Raw genomic sequence first — 17,686 nt, forward strand, 5'->3', positions numbered from 1 at the left:
GGATGAATAGTATCTAGGTGAGAGGTACCTGAGTGGAGGCTGGTGGCTTCACAGGAGGCTCCATGCTTGTCTCTGAGCCTCAGAGCCGCACCGTGTGCGCCCACCAGTGCCTGCCCCCTGCCCTCCCCCCCGTGCCTGCAGCTGTTTGTACCCAAAGGCACGCCAATACGAGATGCCTCTCCGTGGCTGCCTCTGGGTGCGTGTGTATCGGGGCGTGTCTCTGTGCATTTTCTGTCTCTGGGTGTGTCGTTTCAAGGGTCTGTGGCTCTGGGGGGCGTCTTTGGATTTGTGCAGGCCCTTCCGGGAGCTGATTTACACGGGCTGTTGTGAGACATTGGTCACCGAGGAATCATGGGGACTCCCCATCTTGGCCCCCACATTTCCTCCAGTGTGGGGGTCCCCAGCGACCTCAGACCTCTTAGAACCCCTTCTTCGAGCTAGAGGTCTCTCAGCTACTCCCTGGGCTTTCTGGAAGGAGGAAAAGACCAGGAAGGTGGCTCCACCCACAAGTAGGAGTCTAGATGGCCGGTCCCTGCTCAGTCCCCATCCTGCTGTGTGGCCCTGAGCAGGAATCGCACACCTCAGGCTCCTGGCTGCTTGCCTAAGAATTGCACAGAACGTCTCCAAGGGACTCCAGTGTGGCTGGCCCGGCGTGAAGAGGCTGGCAGTGCAGGGAGCCTTCCGTCTCCCTCCTCTGGGGTCCTGGGATTCGCTCTTCTGGGCAGTGGGGGCAGAGATGGGGGCTGGGGCAAGTCGGGTGAGAGCCGCTCTGAGCTCCTGGAATGTCTAAAACCGAGAAAGACCCGGCAATTAGTCACGGGAGCAATTACACTAATTGTTCCACTCCATGACTCACTGGTAGCAAGTAAATACTGATTAATTCATTACTTGGCGTGTGTGTGTGTGTGTGTGTGTGTGTGTGTGTGTGTGTGTGTGTGGTAACAGGGGTGGGGTGGAGGGACTGGGGGGATCTCCTGGCTCGCTGCCCTGGCCTCCTGCCCTGGCGGGCCTGGGTTGGGCTGTGGAGCAGGTGGTCGGAGCTGAGGCAGGAAGCCAGGTTTGGGGGCCTCGTCCTAGCTGCATGCGATCCCCAGAAGGGGGCCCGTCAGGTGGGTGGGGTTGTGAGAGGCCGAGCCCCGCATGCAGCGCTGACCCGGTCCCCCTCCGGCTCGCACCCCTCTCATGGCTCCCTGCGTCGGGCAGATGGTGTGGCTGCCTAGACTCTTCCTCAGACCAGTGCTTGCAGTCATCTGACGAGCGGTCAGGAGGAAAAGTAACCTATTTCCAGGAGGACGCTGTGGGTGGGTCCGCCAGAGCCTCCCACGATGAGCTTCCCTGCCGCAGCTCCAGCCCCGCCTCCTCCACCCCTGCCCCAGGCATTAGTCCTATCTTCCAGCCCAACTGTCCCTTAACAGACACTTCCTGAATACCTACTGTGTGCAGGGCAAGGTCCTGCCTCTGTCCGTTGGTGGGGTGGGCAGTCGCCGAGTGAGGGCACAGGCAAGCAGTAGTGGTAAGTGTGAATTCAGAAGCCCAGGAGACTCTGAAAGATCAAACTGGGGGGCTTCTTGGCAGAAGTGATAGGGGCATAGAGGTTAGCTGGCCAGACACCAGAGGGTGAGGGGCTGGGGAGGAAACGTGTTCTGGGTGGAGGGAATAGCACGAGTGACAGGAGAGATCAGGCGTATTCCAAGAACCGCAAGCTGCCGGCGGGCTGGAATCCAGCAAGTGGAGGGGTGCAGAGGGACCCTGGATGAGGCTGGAGGGCAGGCAGGGCCAGTCCTGGGAGCCCAGGCTGTACCTCCTCACCTCGGAACCTGTGCTCACTCCCTTCCTTCTGCTGGAGACGCCTTCTCTCCGTTCAGTTGTTGCGGTCGCAAGTGCTGATCCTCCAGATCTGGGCCCCAGGCGTCCGTCTCCCTTTGCTTAGAGATCTCTCTGGGGGTAGGGACAGGCTTGCCCCAGCCTGGAGTCAGGGTCAAGGTATGGCAGAGGGTGGGGCCTGCCTCTGGGGGTGTGGGGGTGCCCTCCTGCCTTGCTTGCCCTTGTGCTGGCTCTCACACTCTGCAGGGTTGCAGTGGGGAGGGACGGCCCCAGTTCTGGGCCTCCCCAGGGTTTGACACCAGGAGGAGTCTTAGGCCAGGTGAGCTGGACCCTTTGAGAAATCCCTCTTACCCCTTCTGACCCTGTGGAAGTGGAAGTGGCCTTTGGGCCCTGAGCTAACACAGGCTTTGAGATCCTTTGCGGGAAGGTGGGCCAACTTCTTGTTTTGGGGAAGGGCCAGGGCCAGGGCTAGAGCCGGCACTCCCTTCTCTCCCCACCCCCGCCTCGGCCACTCTTACCCAAGGTACTTCCCTTTCAACGCCCCAAATCTCCCCAAACCCCATGTCTGTGTGATGGGACTAATTGCACTGCCGTTGGGATTGTGGGGTCTCAAACTTCGGGTCCCCAGCAGGGTCTGAACCTCACTGTGTCATGTGCTATCTGGTGATTGGGGGCGGCGTGTGGACCTCAGTTCCCTCGTCTGTGGAATGGCGGCCCATCTCTGTTCTTGAGGACTGGGTGGGCTGTCTGTGACAGGCGGCACTTTGAGGGTGGCTCTGATGACGGTGGCCACACTGAGAGTCATGCTACTCTGTGCAGCAGGTGCTCAACACTGCCCCGGCGTTAGCCCGCTGCGTGCTCACACCCACGTTAGCTTATTGCGTGCTTACAGCATCCCAAGAAGGTGGGCACTGTTTGCTTATGTGTAATGAGTAAACTGAGGCAGGGAGGGACCAAATAACTCTCCCCAGGTTGCACATGTGGTGGGTGCTGGAGCCGGACTCACAGCCAGCCTTCTGGCTCTCAGCCCAGCTCTGCCACCCTTGGTCAGGGTGTGGGGGAGTGGCCCGGTCCCCAATGATGGCCAACTGGCAGGAAGATGGGGCTGCTACCCTGGCCCCCTGGGTGGTGGTGGTGGGAGGTGATAATCAGGCCCTCCTGGCTCTGTTTGCCCATGGGGTGGCCACCCCCAATGCTGTCCTTCATTGTCACTTGGTCCCTGAGCGTGTCTGTTGTCCCTCTGGGCCCTCCCAGGCTGCTGGCCTCAGGTGCTGAGCTCTCTACGTGTCCCTGCCCTCCCCAGGCTCAGCGCTGGCGCAGCGAGAACTTCGAGAGGCCCGTGGACCTTGAGGGCTCTGGGGATGACGACTCCTTCCCCGACGATGAGCTGGATGACCTCTACTCAGGGTCGGGCTCGGGTTGTAAGTACCATCCCCACCTCTTCCCCATGTGTGGGCAATGCCCTCCGCTTCCATGTGGGGTGGGGGGAAGGGGAGGTCAGGCAGGGGATGCTCCTGGACCCCAGGCCCCGAAAAGGCAGAACATCCTCCTGGGGCTGGAACCAGGGCCTCGAGACCTCAGAGCTCAGGACTGCCCACTCCCCACTGTTCTGCTTGCATTCTGCAAGCCCTGCTTGCGACTCTCTGCAGACTTCCCGCCCCTGTCTGGGGTCATGATGCTCCTTAATGACCCAGGAACAGTACTGCCCTGACCTCTTGCAGGGATGTAGTAGCCACATCTGGGTTGCAGGGGCCTATCCTCAGTGAGATCGCTGGGCTGACTCAGCTCGGGTCAGGTGCCCCTCCCATCCAATCACTGGGGGCCTAGGGTAGTTTCAGGGTGAGACGGAAAGGGGCAGAGGCCTTCACTGTGCCTGGGACAGTCCGGTTCCATGGCCTGGCCCTAGGGAAGGCCAGCAGAGTGGTGCGAAGTGAGGGAGGCACCCTGAGTTTGAATCCCGGCTTTGCCACCCAACAGCCGTACTGCAGTCTCTCCCCCTCTCTGGGCCCTGTGTTCTCACCTGGGAATGATGAGACTAAATACGCCTTCTTTTCAGAGCCTCTGGAAGGCTTTGGCGTAAGATGTCAGGGCCCGGAACAGAGAAGGAGCTCGGGAAATGGTGGTGAAAAGGGCTGGGTGCTCGGGGTGCCTGGTTGGCTCGGCTGGTGGAGCCTGTGCCTCTTGATCTGGGGTTGTAAGTTTGAGCCCCACAATGGGTGTAGAGATTATTTAAAAAAAAAAAAAAAAAAAAAGGAGTCTGTGCTGAGATTGGGCCCAGGGAGGGGACAGGACTCTCTGCTGGGACGTAGGAGGTCTTCGAGCCATGGCCCCGGTCTCCCGCGGTCCCCTGCCTCAGGTCTCCCTGCTTTTGCTCACTCCACGTAAGCCTCTTGCAAGTTAATCTTGGTAAAATCCATCTCTGCTGGGTCATGTCTCTCCTGAATCTCTCCAGCCACTCTCCACCCCTCCTGTCTCTGTTGGGTCAGGCACCCCTTCTTTCTGTCTATCTCTCCTCATTTCCTCCCAGGCCCCTTCATGTGTCCTGGCTCAGAGACAGCCAGGTTGCCCTGGGATTCCCCTGTAGGAAGGGCTCCTTCACCTCCTTGCTGTCTCCCTGTGGCCTGAGCCTCTGGGGGAGCCGTGGCTGTGCCCACCAGCACATGCTCATGGTAGGGGTACCCAGGTCTGGCTTTTCCCAGAATGCCACTCCCTGCTGGCCCCCAGTCTTTAGCAAGGGCTAAACACCCTGTAGGAGTTTAGTTGCCATTGTCTGGGTTCAGCCTGCCAGAAGGTCCAGGCTGAGTGGTTTGGGAATAATCAGAAAAGGCTTCCTGGAAGAGGTGCCCCCCTAGAAGAAATTTTGGCTAGGCAGAGAGGACTTAGGGAATAGCCACCAGCTGACTGGTAACCTTTGGCCAGACTGTGCCTTCCCTCTTTCCCTCATCTTGTCCTGGGAAAATTATGCAAAGTGAGGGTTGGGAGCCTCCCCACCCCACCAATCTTGATGGTCATTGCTTACCTGGGACCCTCACACCCCTCATGAGCACCCAGCTCCCTAGCTCTCTCCTCTCCCCTGCCCCTCAGACTTTGAGCAGGAGTCGGGCATTGAGACAGCCATGCGGTTCAGCCCAGACGTGGCCATGGCGGTGTCGACCACGCCCGCAGTGCTGCCCACCGTGGACATCCAGCCTGTGGGCACCCCCTTGGAAGAGCTCCCCTCTGGGCACCCCACCCTGGAGCCAGCCACCAGCCCCTCCGTGGTGACAGAGGTCCCAGAAGAACCCAGCCAGAGAGCCACGACCATCTCCACTCCCACGGCTACCACAGCTGCTACGACTGTGGGGGCCCTAACTGTGGCCACGGTGCCTGCCACAGTGGCCACTGCTGCCCCCAGCCTCCCCGCGGCCCCTCCTTCCACGGCCACCACCTCCGTCATAAGGACCACCGGTGTGCGGAGGCTTCTGCCTCTTCCATTGACCACAGCAGCCACGGCCTGGGCCACCACTCCAGCGGCACCCGCACCTCCCACCACGGTGGCTGTCTTGGACACAGAGGCCCCAACACCCAGGATGGTCAGCACAGCTGCCTCCAGGCCAAGGGCCCTTCCCAGGCCAGCTACCACCCAGGAGCCTGACATCCCCGAGAAGAGCACCTTGCCCCTGGGGACCACTGCCCCTGGACCCACGGAGGTGGCTCAGGTGAGCAGGTGGGGAGAGGAGGGAGGGTCAGGGCCTGGGGAGTGGGGGGAGGGTTTGGGGATGGAGAGGGTGAGAGAGGCATGAGGCCAGACGGCGGGGGCTGGGAGTGAGTCCCGGGATGGGGACAGTGGTCAAGGGGCCGGGGATGGAAAGGAGACCAGGATACTGGGACCAGATATGGATGGGGAAAGGAGTGAGTGAAGCGTGGCAACGCGGGGGAGGGCCAAGGGCCTGCGGGTTCAGGTGAAGAGCGCGGACTCAGGAGGCGGGCACTGCGGCGTGGGGTTCTCCCACTGCTCTTGGGAGCCCCATGACCCTCAGGAAGTCACCAGTCCTCTCTGTACATCCGTTCCCCATTCCCTCGTCTGCCAGAAGGAGGAAACAGTGGGATGCAAACCGTAGCGTGGTGGGAATTGTCCAGTGCCCGGAACAGTGCCTGGCCCTAGTAGACCCACCAGAAGTTTCCCTACTGTCATTGTCACCACCGTCGCCGTTGTTGTTAGTCTGAGGGTGACTGAGAGGGAGACTGCGGGAGAGGAGAACCCGTAGTCCATGCGTGCAGCCTGTTGCCTGGGGGCCCCCTGCCGTCCCTTAGCCCACAACCGCACCTGTCCCTCGGGGCGGCGCTGCCTCTTCCTCCCATGACAGAGGCGGCTTAGTGGGCCGCTGCCAGGTCGGGATCTGAGACCTGCAGGGCTGCAGAGGCTGGGGCGCGCGTGCATCGGTGGCGAACAGTTAGGGGTGAGGGATGGAGGGTTCAAGGGAAGAGGGTGAAGATGTCAGGGAGGTGGGGATGCAGGGAATCAAGGAAATGGGAGAAGTAGCTGGATCCCTGCTGGGCACGTGGGGCAGGTGGGCGGGGGCGGGGCAGGGAGGGGAGGGGAGGGGAGGTCACAGCTCCAACCCAGGTACAGAAGCCCTTTGTCAAGTGGATGAGGGCCTGCGGGGGCTGAGCTGCCGGCAGGTTCACGCCAGCCCCCGCGGGATGTGAGCCTTGCCCTCAGCACCCCTCAATTCCCGGGGCAGCCTGGTGTCCCATGGTTTCAGCCAGGCGGGAAGGATAGAGAAAGCAGGACACCAGGCCCAGCTCTCCTCACTCACCGGGGGGACATCTGAGCCCTGGTCCCACTTTCACACAGTGGGAGCCCCTGGGCTGGTCTCCCGGACACACCTCCAGGGGGCATGGTGCCCTGCAGGGGTGCTCTTGGACTGACCCCCCCACCCCCACGCCGAGGTACTCCCTCTGCCCTGGATACGCAGGCGGTGGCCCGGGCTGCTTCGAGCAGCCCCCAGACAGCAGTTTGACGCTGTCCCCCAAGGGTGATCACTACGGCGGCGAGAGGGAGATGGGACAGAGGGTTGGGGGTAGGATGTGGCTTGGGGAGAGAGGCAGGGTAGTGTGGTGGTCACAGACACAGCCAGTGGAGCTGGAGAGCACGGGATTTTTGTTCTGTTTCCAGTGCTTCCTAGCTGTGCGTCCTTGGCAAGTCACTTTGCTTCTCTGAGCCTTTTTTCAGCTCTGTAAATTAGGGGCAATAATACCTCCTTTGGGGGATGTCGTGAGGGCCAAATGCCTATAACGTGTTTTAGTACTTTGCCTGGCAGGTGGCGAATGCTTCGTAAGTGTCAGGCCCACTGGGGATGGGGAGGGGGTTGTGTGTGGGGGGGGAGGGTGGGCTGCCCCACAGCAAGAGGGGCAGGGAGGCCCGGATCCCGGGCTCATGCCACACTCCCCACAGACCCCAACTCCGGAGTCCGTCCTGACCACGATCCGGGATGAGCCTGAGGTGCCTGTGAGTGGGGGGCCCAGCGGGGACTTTGAGCTGCCAGAGGAGGAGACCACACAGCCAGACACAGCCAATGAGGTGGTGGCCGTGGGCGGGGCTGCCGCCAAGCCATCAGCTCCACCTGGGGCGCTGCCCAAGGGTGCGCGCCCAGGCCCCGGCCTCCTGGACAACGCCATCGACTCAGGCAGCTCAGCGGCTCAGCTGCCCCAGAGAAGCATCCTGGAGCGGAAGGAGGTGCTCGTAGGTGAGGCGTGGGGCCCGGGAAGACCCCAGAGTGAGGCAGCTGGTCCGGCCTCAGTTTGACCTCTAGGAACCCGAGAAGAGGTCTGGGTGTGGGTTTCTAGGAGCCCCGTTTCCTAGGGAGGGAAAGGTGGGGACTCAGCCCCGAGACCCCCCCCTGGGTCGTCCTTTGACCTTCCCCTGTCCCAGGGTCTGACCTTGATGCTTGCTTCCTGAGGCCTTGCTGGTTGACCCTTCTGGGCCATTGGCCCTTGAGCCCTGATCTCTGACCCTAGCCTTTGGCTTGACCTGCCCCCAGCCTTGACGCCCCAAAGACCTGCCTTGGCTGTGTCTACAGTCTCTGGACTGGTGTTCCAGACTCTGCTCCCCGCTCAGGAGCCATGTGGCCCTGGGCGGGTCTTCCAGCTCTCCAGCCTCCCTTGTCCTAATTCATCGAAGGGAGGGGGGAGTGTCATTCTGCTCTTCACCAGTTCTCACCGCACATCTGCTCCTAAGTTAACTTTTTATTACTTTTTTTAAAAGTAAGCTCTGGGCCCTTCCATAGTTGGGATGTGTCATAGTTCAGCTGCCACAGTTTTTTGCTTTCCTAACGTCTATAAAACGTGGGCGTGTCCACGACTGGTGGCATCTCACACTCCCTTGGAGCGTGTGTGAGGGTTTTGAGTGCGTGGCAGGCGCCTGGAAGGGAGCCAGGCCCCAGCAAGGGACTGTGAGGCCCGGCCCCCAGCCTCAGATTCAAGGCTTTGGGCCCCCCCTCCCCAGGCCCGAAGCTCCACCCGCCCTGTCTTCAGCCCTTGACCTCTGCCTTCTTCCGCCACAGCTGTGATTGTAGGTGGGGTGGTGGGCGCCTTGTTCGCTGCCTTCCTGGTCACCTTACTCATCTACCGCATGAAGAAGAAGGACGAGGGAAGCTACACCCTGGAGGAGCCCAAGCAGGCGAGCGTCACGTACCAGAAGCCCGACAAGCAGGAGGAGTTCTACGCCTAGCGGAGCCACGGTGCCTCCCGCAGCTCAGCAGTGCCCCTCTGCCTAGCCCCCGGCCCGGCCCCACCAGCCCTGGCCCAGGACTGGGCCTGGAAGGGAGCCCGGCCCCAGTTCATCTCTGCCCGTCCTCCTGAGGTCTGCCCAGACTGCCAGCCTCACAGAGACCTCGCCCGAGGGGCAGGGGGCGGCGCCACCGGCCCTCGACTGTGCCCTTACGGGCTCATCTCTCATTTCCCCCTCCCCCATCGGCCTGCAGCTGGACCTCGTGTCAGACGGACAGGAGGAAAGAGGCTGCGGATTGGCTGCTGGCAGGAGGGGCGGGGCTTGACAGGGGCTCGAGCCCCACCCTGGCCCCACGGGGCTGGCCCATGTTTCCTTCTGGAGCCTGACAGGCGCTCAGGCCGGTTTCCAGGACGAGCACTGGGCCGGATCAGCCCTTGAAATCACTGAGAAGCGACAGCCTCTTGCCACTGTCCCAGGGCCCCTCTCTGCCAGGGAGAGAGGGTACCTGTTGCCACCAGCCTGTTCTGTCCTGGCCTCTCTGGGGCTGTGGGGTCCTTCTCCCCTCACCCCTGCCCTGTATGCCCATACCACCGGCCTCCCCTTCATCCCCATCTGCCCCCGAGGAACTGACTTCCTGAGAGCACCCTGGGGGCCCCTGGCAAGTTCGGGCGGGGCTGCTCAGACTGCCCTCTTGCCAGTGGAGCTCTGCCCAGACACCATCTCCTGCATGGTCACATCATGTCACACACAGAAGCACGCAGTGACAGAAGCCTACTCGGTCCTGCTGCCCGGTGCAGACCTGTCACAGACACGCACGTTCTTCCAAAGACGCTGACTCTCCCGTGTCTCTCACAGTCCCCCAGGGCTTATGACGGATGGGAGTCACCGGATGCCATCGCCGGATGGTGACCATGCAGCCTGCCCCTCTCCCCAGCGTACACTGTGGCACCACACGGTTGTCTCCGGCTTTCAGGTTCCCTGGAGAGGGTGGAGGCAAGCTGGAGCAGTCAGCCCATATTGGGTCCCCTGAGTTGCCCCGTCACACTCAGTCCTTCACCACAACACCAACACCAACCACATTGCCCGTGACCCTGACCCGTCAGACACAACCCCATGTGGATGCCTAGGCTCGCCCCGCACAGCCCCACGCTCGCACCCTGGAATAAGGGGTGGCACGGGGGGTATGTGGCCACAAGCCCCCCGGGGCCCTGCACACCTGGGAAGCTCACTTCCCTCCCCACTGTCGCTCGCCAGGGGGTTCGTCTGGGGCCAGCATCCCTGCTCACCAGGAGCCTTGCTGAGGAGGGCAGGCTGGTTCTTGGAATGTGGCCCCAGGCTGGGGAGGGGGCTAGGGTCTCCTAGGACCACAAGCCCTGGGCGGGGAGGGGCGTGTGGCCTGGCTCCTGATCTCCTCATGTCCCCCTTCTGCTCTGAGCTAGGGGCTGACTCTGCCTCCCAGGACACAAGTCCCCAAAGTGCCTGCGAGGGTGGGCCCTGCTGCCCAGGGCCTCCTGCACCCTCTCCCCCACCCACCGGCCTCTCCAATCCCACCGCTGTCCCGCCCTGGGGCCCTCCCCGTGCACACTGACCCACTCATTGGCCAGACCACCTGCTGGTTCTCCTGCGTGTGGCTGCACGAGCCGCACCAGCAGGGAACAGTCCATCGAGACTCACAGCCCCAGGCCGGGGTGCTGCAGGCCTCAGCCTGCCTCCCCCTTCTTTGTTACCCTTATGGGGGTGGGCGGGCTGCCTCTGTAGATATTTTAAATGTGGGGCCACACATCTCCTTTGGGGAGGCTGTGCTTGGTTGGAGGCTCACCAAGCCACGGGATGGGGTCTGAGTTGTGGCTGGCTGGCGCTCACCCCCACCCACCCATCACCTTCAGCCCGGATTAAAGTCAGGAACCCAGCTTTTATTTCTGTTCCCTTTTCACGACTCCCTGGCAGCAGATTTATGCAGGGGGAGGGAGAGGGGTGCCTGAGGTGGTAAGGGAGCGCTTCCAGGGAACGTCCCCCCTGTCCTTTGCCACCATCCAGCTTCCAGGTCGGCTCTGTCTTTCAGAGCCAGTGTTGCCCTGGGTGGGGCCCAGAAGCTTGTGAGGAAGCCAGCCTTTGAAGGCCGCAGGAGTGAGGGGAGGCACCCCGGGCCCACGATTTGTTGAAGGCGAGGTGACCTGGCCTCTGTTGTCCCCAGAGCAGAAGGGTTGGGGGGAGGGCAAGACCGAAGCCCCGGGCTCCCTCTACCCTGCTCCCGGGTGGGCGGCTACTGTCTTGGGGCCGGCAGCTCTGGTGACGAGGCCTGGGCAGGCCAAGGCTGAGAAGCCAGGGAGCATGGAGGAGAGAGGACACGACCCAGGGATGGTGGGCCCAGAGTTGGAGACCCTGGCACGGGCTGGGGTCCATCATCGGGTAGGCCCGGGCAAGGATGGGTGAGCTGGGCTTGGTCTGGCTGGAATGGGCTCGGAGTGGCCTGTGTGGGTCTAGCCGGGCCCTAGCAGGCCTCACTCCCCACATCGTGTGGGCCGGCTTCTAACTTGGGGCTTTGCCTCCTAGCACTGGCCTCTTCTCTCAGTCCTTTGCACTTGAGAGAAGGGGCTGAGGGCCTTGTTCGTGGAGCCCTGGACCCACGACAAAGGCCCAGGCATTATCCTCATGAAACAACACATTCTGACTAGTCCAAATGCACTCCAGCTGGCCCAGCTCGGGCAGGGCTGGCCAAGAGAGAGGTCGGTTCAGAGGATGAGCTGGAGCTCTCCTCGGTGCAATGTGGGGGCCGGGGCTCTCCCCAGCCTGGGTGCAAGGGGGACATGTCTGGTCAGCCCATGTGTGCTTGGGAGAGGGAGTCCTGCGGGGGCCCTGGCATCTCTTGGAAGCGGGGCAAATTCCCAAGCCGGGGGAGCTGGTGTGGCTTGAGCCTGGGTCTCAGCTGCCAGGGAGGGTGCCTGGGGCCTCCAGAGGTGGGGTTTGGGCTCTCCCAGGCTCTGCCTCCCTAGGAGGCCAGACGGGGGTGCATCTCCTGGAAGGTTTGTCCCCTTGAGCCCTGCAGGCGGCTGCATAGTAACCAGGGCTGGATGAGGCAGACGTGCAGACAGTGGCGTGGGGTGCTCAGGCTAGACGCCCCCCTCAACCCCGAGGGTCGGCAAAGCCATCTGTCCAGGCCTCCAGGCTGGGGCCCGGGGCATGGGATGCAGACCCAGTGGGGCAGGAGTGGCCACCTCCTCAGCTCTCCTGAGTGTCTCTTGACAGTCAGCAGCCTGGACTTGTTTCCTCAGGCCTCCTGCCTGTAAATAGAAGCCCACAAGCTGTACAGATTTACAGAGATGCCAAGACCGGCCCCTGGGGTTGCCAGCTCAGGGCCGATGGTTACGGCCTTCCCCAGGCGCCTGCCCGGCAGCTCAGTGCACCCGGCCCCGGCGTGGCAAATACATGTAAATATATTTCGTAGGCAGTGTGGCTCCAGAGAGCCCCCTGAAGACAGTGTCCCTCCTGTGCGCCCTTTCTCCTGTACAGAAACCCCCGAGAACCCGGCAGGAGTTTGTCCTTCCCTACCCCAGGCCTTCCCCGCCCTTTCTTTCCCCCATAACCTGTTTATTAACCATAACTGTCCTGAGTTCATGGCCAAATCTCTAAGGAGAAGTAGAGGGAAAAGACTGGAAAAAGAGACCCAGGCGCCTGACCCGCCGTGGGTGCTCACCTGGCCCAGCCTTGTGAAGGAGCTGTTTGGGGTTTTTTGTTTCTGGGTTTTTTTCTGTTTGTTTGTTTGTGTTTTTTTGTTTTTGTTTTTGTTTTTTAACACTTCCCGTGCTGTGCCCATTTATAAGAGGAAATAAAATTAAGCTGAAATGATGCAGTGTCCTCAGTGTGAGATAAACATGGACGCTTTGTTGGGGGTGGGGGACGGCCCGTGCCCTCCCCGCCCCCTACCCAGGCCGAGCTACCTTCGCCTTCAGGGGGAATGGAGAACCATGCAAGGGAGATTGCCCGGCAACTCCTCGAGGGAACCATTATGGTCAAAGCTGCTGTTGGTGGAGAGTGTTCGGGAAACCACAGAGCTGACTGTGGTAAGGCCGGATGGGGGCTGTGGTTGGGTGGGGGCCCTGTGGTTCACCCCCAGGGGAAGAACTGGTTTCAGGCCACAAAGAAACAATCTTGGGACCTTGGTCCTAAGGACCAAGGAATCAGACGGACCAAGCCTGGGTGGCTCTGGGGTCAGTAGGCCAGGCTTTAAGCTCAAGTGACATTTCCTAGCTCTGATGCCGGAGAAGCTGCTTGTGAGCTCTCTGAGCCTCAACTGTCTCACCTGCGAAGCGGGGTAATAACGGCCATCCCCCAAATGGAATGGGGTAAGGGTTACCTGAGAAAGAGCACGGCACAGAGCTGGAACGGGGCAGAACGTCGGCAGAGGACGAGTTAGTTCTCTGACCTGGAACCACAGACTGACCCCTGGGCTTACAGGCTCATAGAGCTGGGAGGGCCATGTGCCGGCCCCTGCCTTCACACCTCGGTGACAGCTGGTTTGCTATATCCCGGGGACTAGTGGATCACTCTCCCTGTTGAGAAGTCTTGTTTTTAGCCCAAACTCACCTCACCAGTGTTGCCTTTCTCTGCTTCTGCCCTCTGGCCATGGCGGGGCCCGGGGGGGGTTAGAGTGTCATGGTTGTGAACTTCCCTCCTCCAAGGGAAACCACTCCATGGTCCACAGATGTCCTGTAGAAAGTTGTTCCTCTCAAAACGTGATACCAGGGGCGCCTGGGTGGCTCAGTGGGTTAAGCCTCTGCCTTCGGCTCAGGTCATGATCCCAGGGTCCTCGGATCGAGCCCCGCATCGGGCTCTCTGCTCCGCAGGGAACCTGCTTCCCCTTCTCTCTCTCTCTGCCTGCCTCTCTGCCTACTTGTGATCTCTATCTGTCAAATAAATAAATAAATAAATAAAATCTTAAAAAAAAAAGAAAGGAAGAAAGTTATTCCTCTCAAAACGTGATACCCACCCAGGGTCTGGGCAGTTCTGGGTGCCACTCCAACCCATTCCTTCCTCCCTCCCTTCACTAAAGTTTCTTGAGGCCTCCTCTGTGCTAGGCCCTGCACTTGGAACTGGGGGACAAGATGTCACCAGGACAGACCGGGCCCCCTGCCCTCAGAGCATGTATAGTCTACTGGGGAGAGAGGAAATATCCAATGTCTCGGGACCAAGTCATGGGTGGGGGTGTCTTTTCTCCTCAGCCAACACCTCCAACCCCCACGTGCCCATTCATTTCATGGCTGGACAGTTCTGCCTGGGCCTCAAGGCCTGGGTCCTCGCTGTGGGACCTCAGACAGTGGATCCCCCGACAGCCTCGGGCCACATAGCTATAACGGGGTGAAGGGGGGCGCCTGGGTGGCTCAGCCAGTTGGACGTCTGCCTTCAACTTGGGTCATGATCCTGGGGTCCTGGGATCGAGTCTCACATTGGGCTCCCTGCTCAGCAGGGAGTCTGCTCCCTCTCTCTCTGCCCCTCCGCCTCCATGCTCTCTCTCTCTTGCATAAATAAGCAAAATCTTTAAAAAAGTATGGGGGGTTGGGGATAAAAATACATTATATGTTTATAAAAAAAAAATTGGAAGGGGAGGCGAATCATAAGAGACTATGGACTCTGAAAAACAACCTGACGGTTTTGAAGGGTCAGGGGTGGGAGGTTGGGGGAACAGGTGGTGGGTAATAGGGAGGGGACGTATTGCATGGAGCACTGGGTGTTGTGCAAAAACAATGAATACTGTTACGCTGAAAAAAATAAATTAAAAAAAAAAAAGTATGGGGGGTGTGAAGCAACCAGCCCTGTGCTACCTTGAGCTTTTATCAGATCTGGCCCCAGCTGGAAGCCTGCTGGGATGTGAGGGGTAGGTTGGCCACCATTAAAGGCCAGGCCCTGGACACAGCCCCTCATCTAGGAGGCTTTGGGAAGGCGATTCCGCCGTCTAGTGAATCCCAACAGCCTAGAGCTGTGTCCCTAGAGCAGGGCCCCACTTCACGCCCCTGGTAGAACTCCCGTGGCCAGCCTGTGCCCCTCATTGGAACTGTGGAGTCCGGAGGACCTGGCTGTACCCTCTTGGGCCCACTGCTTGGCCTCAAACCCGTGTTCTCACGGACAAGTGTGGGCAACAAGGCGGGTATATGGAAACTTGTGGGGGTGACATGGGATCGTACTGAAAACAGCTTGTGTCCCAGGGACTTTCGGCCCCCTCTGCGCCTTCCAGGTTTGCAGGCAGACCTCTGGCCAGCCCTGCTGCAGGCCAGCTGAGTGGCCTTGGGCGGATGTCCCTCTTGGCGCTCAGTCTCCTCACCTGGGAAGTGGAGACAATAGCGGCACCTGCCCCATACGGGTGGCGCTTAGAACCTGTAAGTTCTAGAAGTTAGTCTGTAAGTTCTGTAAGTTAGAACCTGGCGCCTGGCCAGGAGCAGGTGCTGTGCCCCGTGGGCCCTTATCATTCCTGTTCTGGTCACTATTCTTGTTACGATGGTGGGCAGGGCCCGGCGTGCTGCCTGCTGAATGAGGGAAGGATGCTGACCCTGTGTAGAAATCCATACATCGGTATCAGCTCTGGTGTGAACTTGGACTCCAGCCCCTGGGCCCATGGGGGCCAGGCTAGGTGCCTGGGAATCGTACACAGAGGACGTGCAGATGGGCACGTGCTGGGAGGTGGTGCCTTTCTGGGCTGGGTGGGGGGCATGGCTCAGGGATGGGCAATGAGCAGAGCGGGCAGGGGGAAGAATAGCGGATTGTTTCCCTCAGCCCCAGAGGTCACAGCCGCCTGCCCAGGCTGCCGGAGGAACAGAGCGCGCGCAGCTTCCCAGGCCACCCACCCTGACTCTGCTGGCCTGCAGGTGGGCTGCGGGCAGACGGAGGGGCCAGGCTGGGAGCCCACTAGCCTTCTTTGCACTCAGGGAGGGCGAAGGCTGATCCTGATGCAGGTTCGGGGGATCGTTGTCAGTGTTCTTAGCCATGATTGTGGTTACTACACTTTTGTTTTTTAATTTAATTTAATTTTATTATTTTTTAAAAGATTTTATTTGACAGAGAGAGAGAGAGACAGACAGACAGCGAGAGATGGAACACAGCGAGAGAGGGAGAAACAGGCTTCCCACCAAGCAGGGAGCCCGCCACGGGGTTTGATCCCAGGACCTTGGGATCATGATCTGAGTCAAAGGCAGACGCCCAACAACTGAGCCGCCCACACGCCCCAACACTTATTATTATTGTTTTAAAGCGTCTTTATCCTTCCGCAGACTGAAGTATTTGCACATAAAGCGATAGGATGTTTGTGATGGGCTCACAGCTAGTGCAGGGGGGAGGGCGCGGGTGGGAGAGACGGGGCATTTAGGTTACTAATTAGAGAAGCTGGATTATGGGCACAAGGGGACTCCTTGTATTATCTTACCTACTTGAAGTTTACATTTTAAATTCTTCATAATAAAATGTTAAAAAGGAAAGAAAGAAAGAAAAATAAATAAATAAATAAATAGATCACCGGGAGCAGGAAGACTTATCGGGGTTTACACCACCGGCAAAGGCAAAGCTGGGTCTTCTGACTCGGAGCCCTGGCCCCTGCCTGCCCTCCCTGCTGTCCCTGCCATAGGGACTGTGGCCTTCCACAGTGCCACACGCCCCCTGCTGCGTGTGGCTGACTTCCAGGAGGCCACCCCCTTCATGGGCCTCCTCCCCTCCCCTGTTGGGAACACTGACACCCCGAGCGGCTCTGGAGACAGAATTCACGAGCAGTTAGAAGGGCTGACGTGGCGGGGCCACCCTCCTCCAGAGAGAGGGGCAGACACGCCCCTCCCCCTGTGGGCAGCATGTCTCAGCTTTCTGGGGAATTCTCAGCCTTGCTCACTGGTCACGTGGGTCGCGGGAGGTGAGCTGGCCGGGCATTAATTCTCCCACTTTGAAGAACATTGGATCTAGTCATTTCCTTCCATTTGCAAGGCTCTGGCCTTATCTAGAACTTTATCATGTCTTGCTGGGAATCTGGACCCTTACCACCCTAGCAGGCTGCTAGGGAAGAACACAGACTCGGCACAAACAGACGTGGGTTATGCCCAGCCTCAGCCAGTCCTCCCGGCCATCCCCGGGAAGCCACTGTGCCCCCACCCCGCACCCAACTTTGACTTCTCCCTCTGTAGAATGGGCACAGTGGGAACACTAAAGGGGTTTGTCGGGATCCAAAGGGCAGGCAGATCCAAGTGCCCACCACACTGCCCGACACACAGCAGGTGCACAATAGCGACGGCGCTGGTCCTCCCAGTCATGGTGCCCCCAGGACACACGGACAGCACTCTGCAAGTGCCCGGCCTCCCCTGAGTACTTTTGAATACGTGTGAAATTCAGAACAGCCCCTGGCACGTGATACAGACCATATAGGTATTATTGAAATAGAATACTTTTTCACATAGTAGCTTATTTTATGTCGTGGACAGAATGGTCTCCCCTAAAAATCCATATCTGGGAGCTCTAACCGCCAGGAGGACTGGATTTAGAGACGGGGCTTCTAAGGAAGCAATAGAAGTTAGATGAGGTCACCAGCATGGAACCCTGGGACACTAAATGGACAGGATGGGTGTCTTTACTTCTAAGAGACATCCGAATGTCAGGGCCCTTTCTCTGCGTAAGCACAGAGGAAGGCCGTGTGAGGACACAGCAAGCCAGGAAGAGGGCTCCTGATCTCAGACTTCCGGCTCCCAGGACTGTGAAAAAACAAATGTCTCTTGTTTAAGCGGTAAACCGGTCTGTGGGATCTAGTTATGGCAGCCAAAGCTGACTAATACATTTAATCTTTACCAAAACCCTGACAGATCGTAGATACTCTTATTACTCTCATGTTTACAGATGAGGAGACTGAGGCTTATGGATTCCAATGAAGCTGGGGACACAGGTCATGAAACTGTCCAGTCAACCTTGACTCTCCCTCGCTCCTTCTCCTGGCAGACTCCTGTGTGTCCTTCAAAGCCCTGTTCTCACTACACCTCCCTGAGAACTCCCAGGCAGTGTAGTCGTTGGCTTCAGTAAGAGGAGGCTGGGGAAATGCTTGGACCTGGAAGAGTGGGGGATGGAGAGAAGGGAGGGCCTGAGGGAGACTGTCAGGCGAATGAGGTCGGGAGCAGGAGAGCTGACGAAGGGACG

General features: G+C 59.5%; 1 protein-coding gene across 1 annotated transcript in view; it reads left to right on the top strand.

Annotated features, from left to right (window-relative positions):
* The window catches only part of SDC3 (syndecan 3), a 37,373-nt gene extending 24,991 nt beyond the window's left edge, over positions 1-12,382 (top strand). Inside the window, exons 2-5 of the mRNA XM_046013279.1 lie at positions 3,128-3,245; positions 4,909-5,522; positions 7,262-7,553; positions 8,370-12,382. Coding sequence (XP_045869235.1) covers positions 3,128-3,245; positions 4,909-5,522; positions 7,262-7,553; positions 8,370-8,536 — 1,191 coding nt within the window. The 3' untranslated portion in view covers positions 8,537-12,382. The remainder of the gene's footprint in view (positions 1-3,127; positions 3,246-4,908; positions 5,523-7,261; positions 7,554-8,369) is intronic.
* The last annotated feature ends 5,304 nt before the right edge of the window (positions 12,383-17,686 follow it).

Source organism: Meles meles, chromosome 1 (genome assembly GCF_922984935.1).
Source record: "Meles meles chromosome 1, mMelMel3.1 paternal haplotype, whole genome shotgun sequence".
Classification (NCBI taxonomy): domain Eukaryota; kingdom Metazoa; phylum Chordata; class Mammalia; order Carnivora; family Mustelidae; genus Meles; species Meles meles.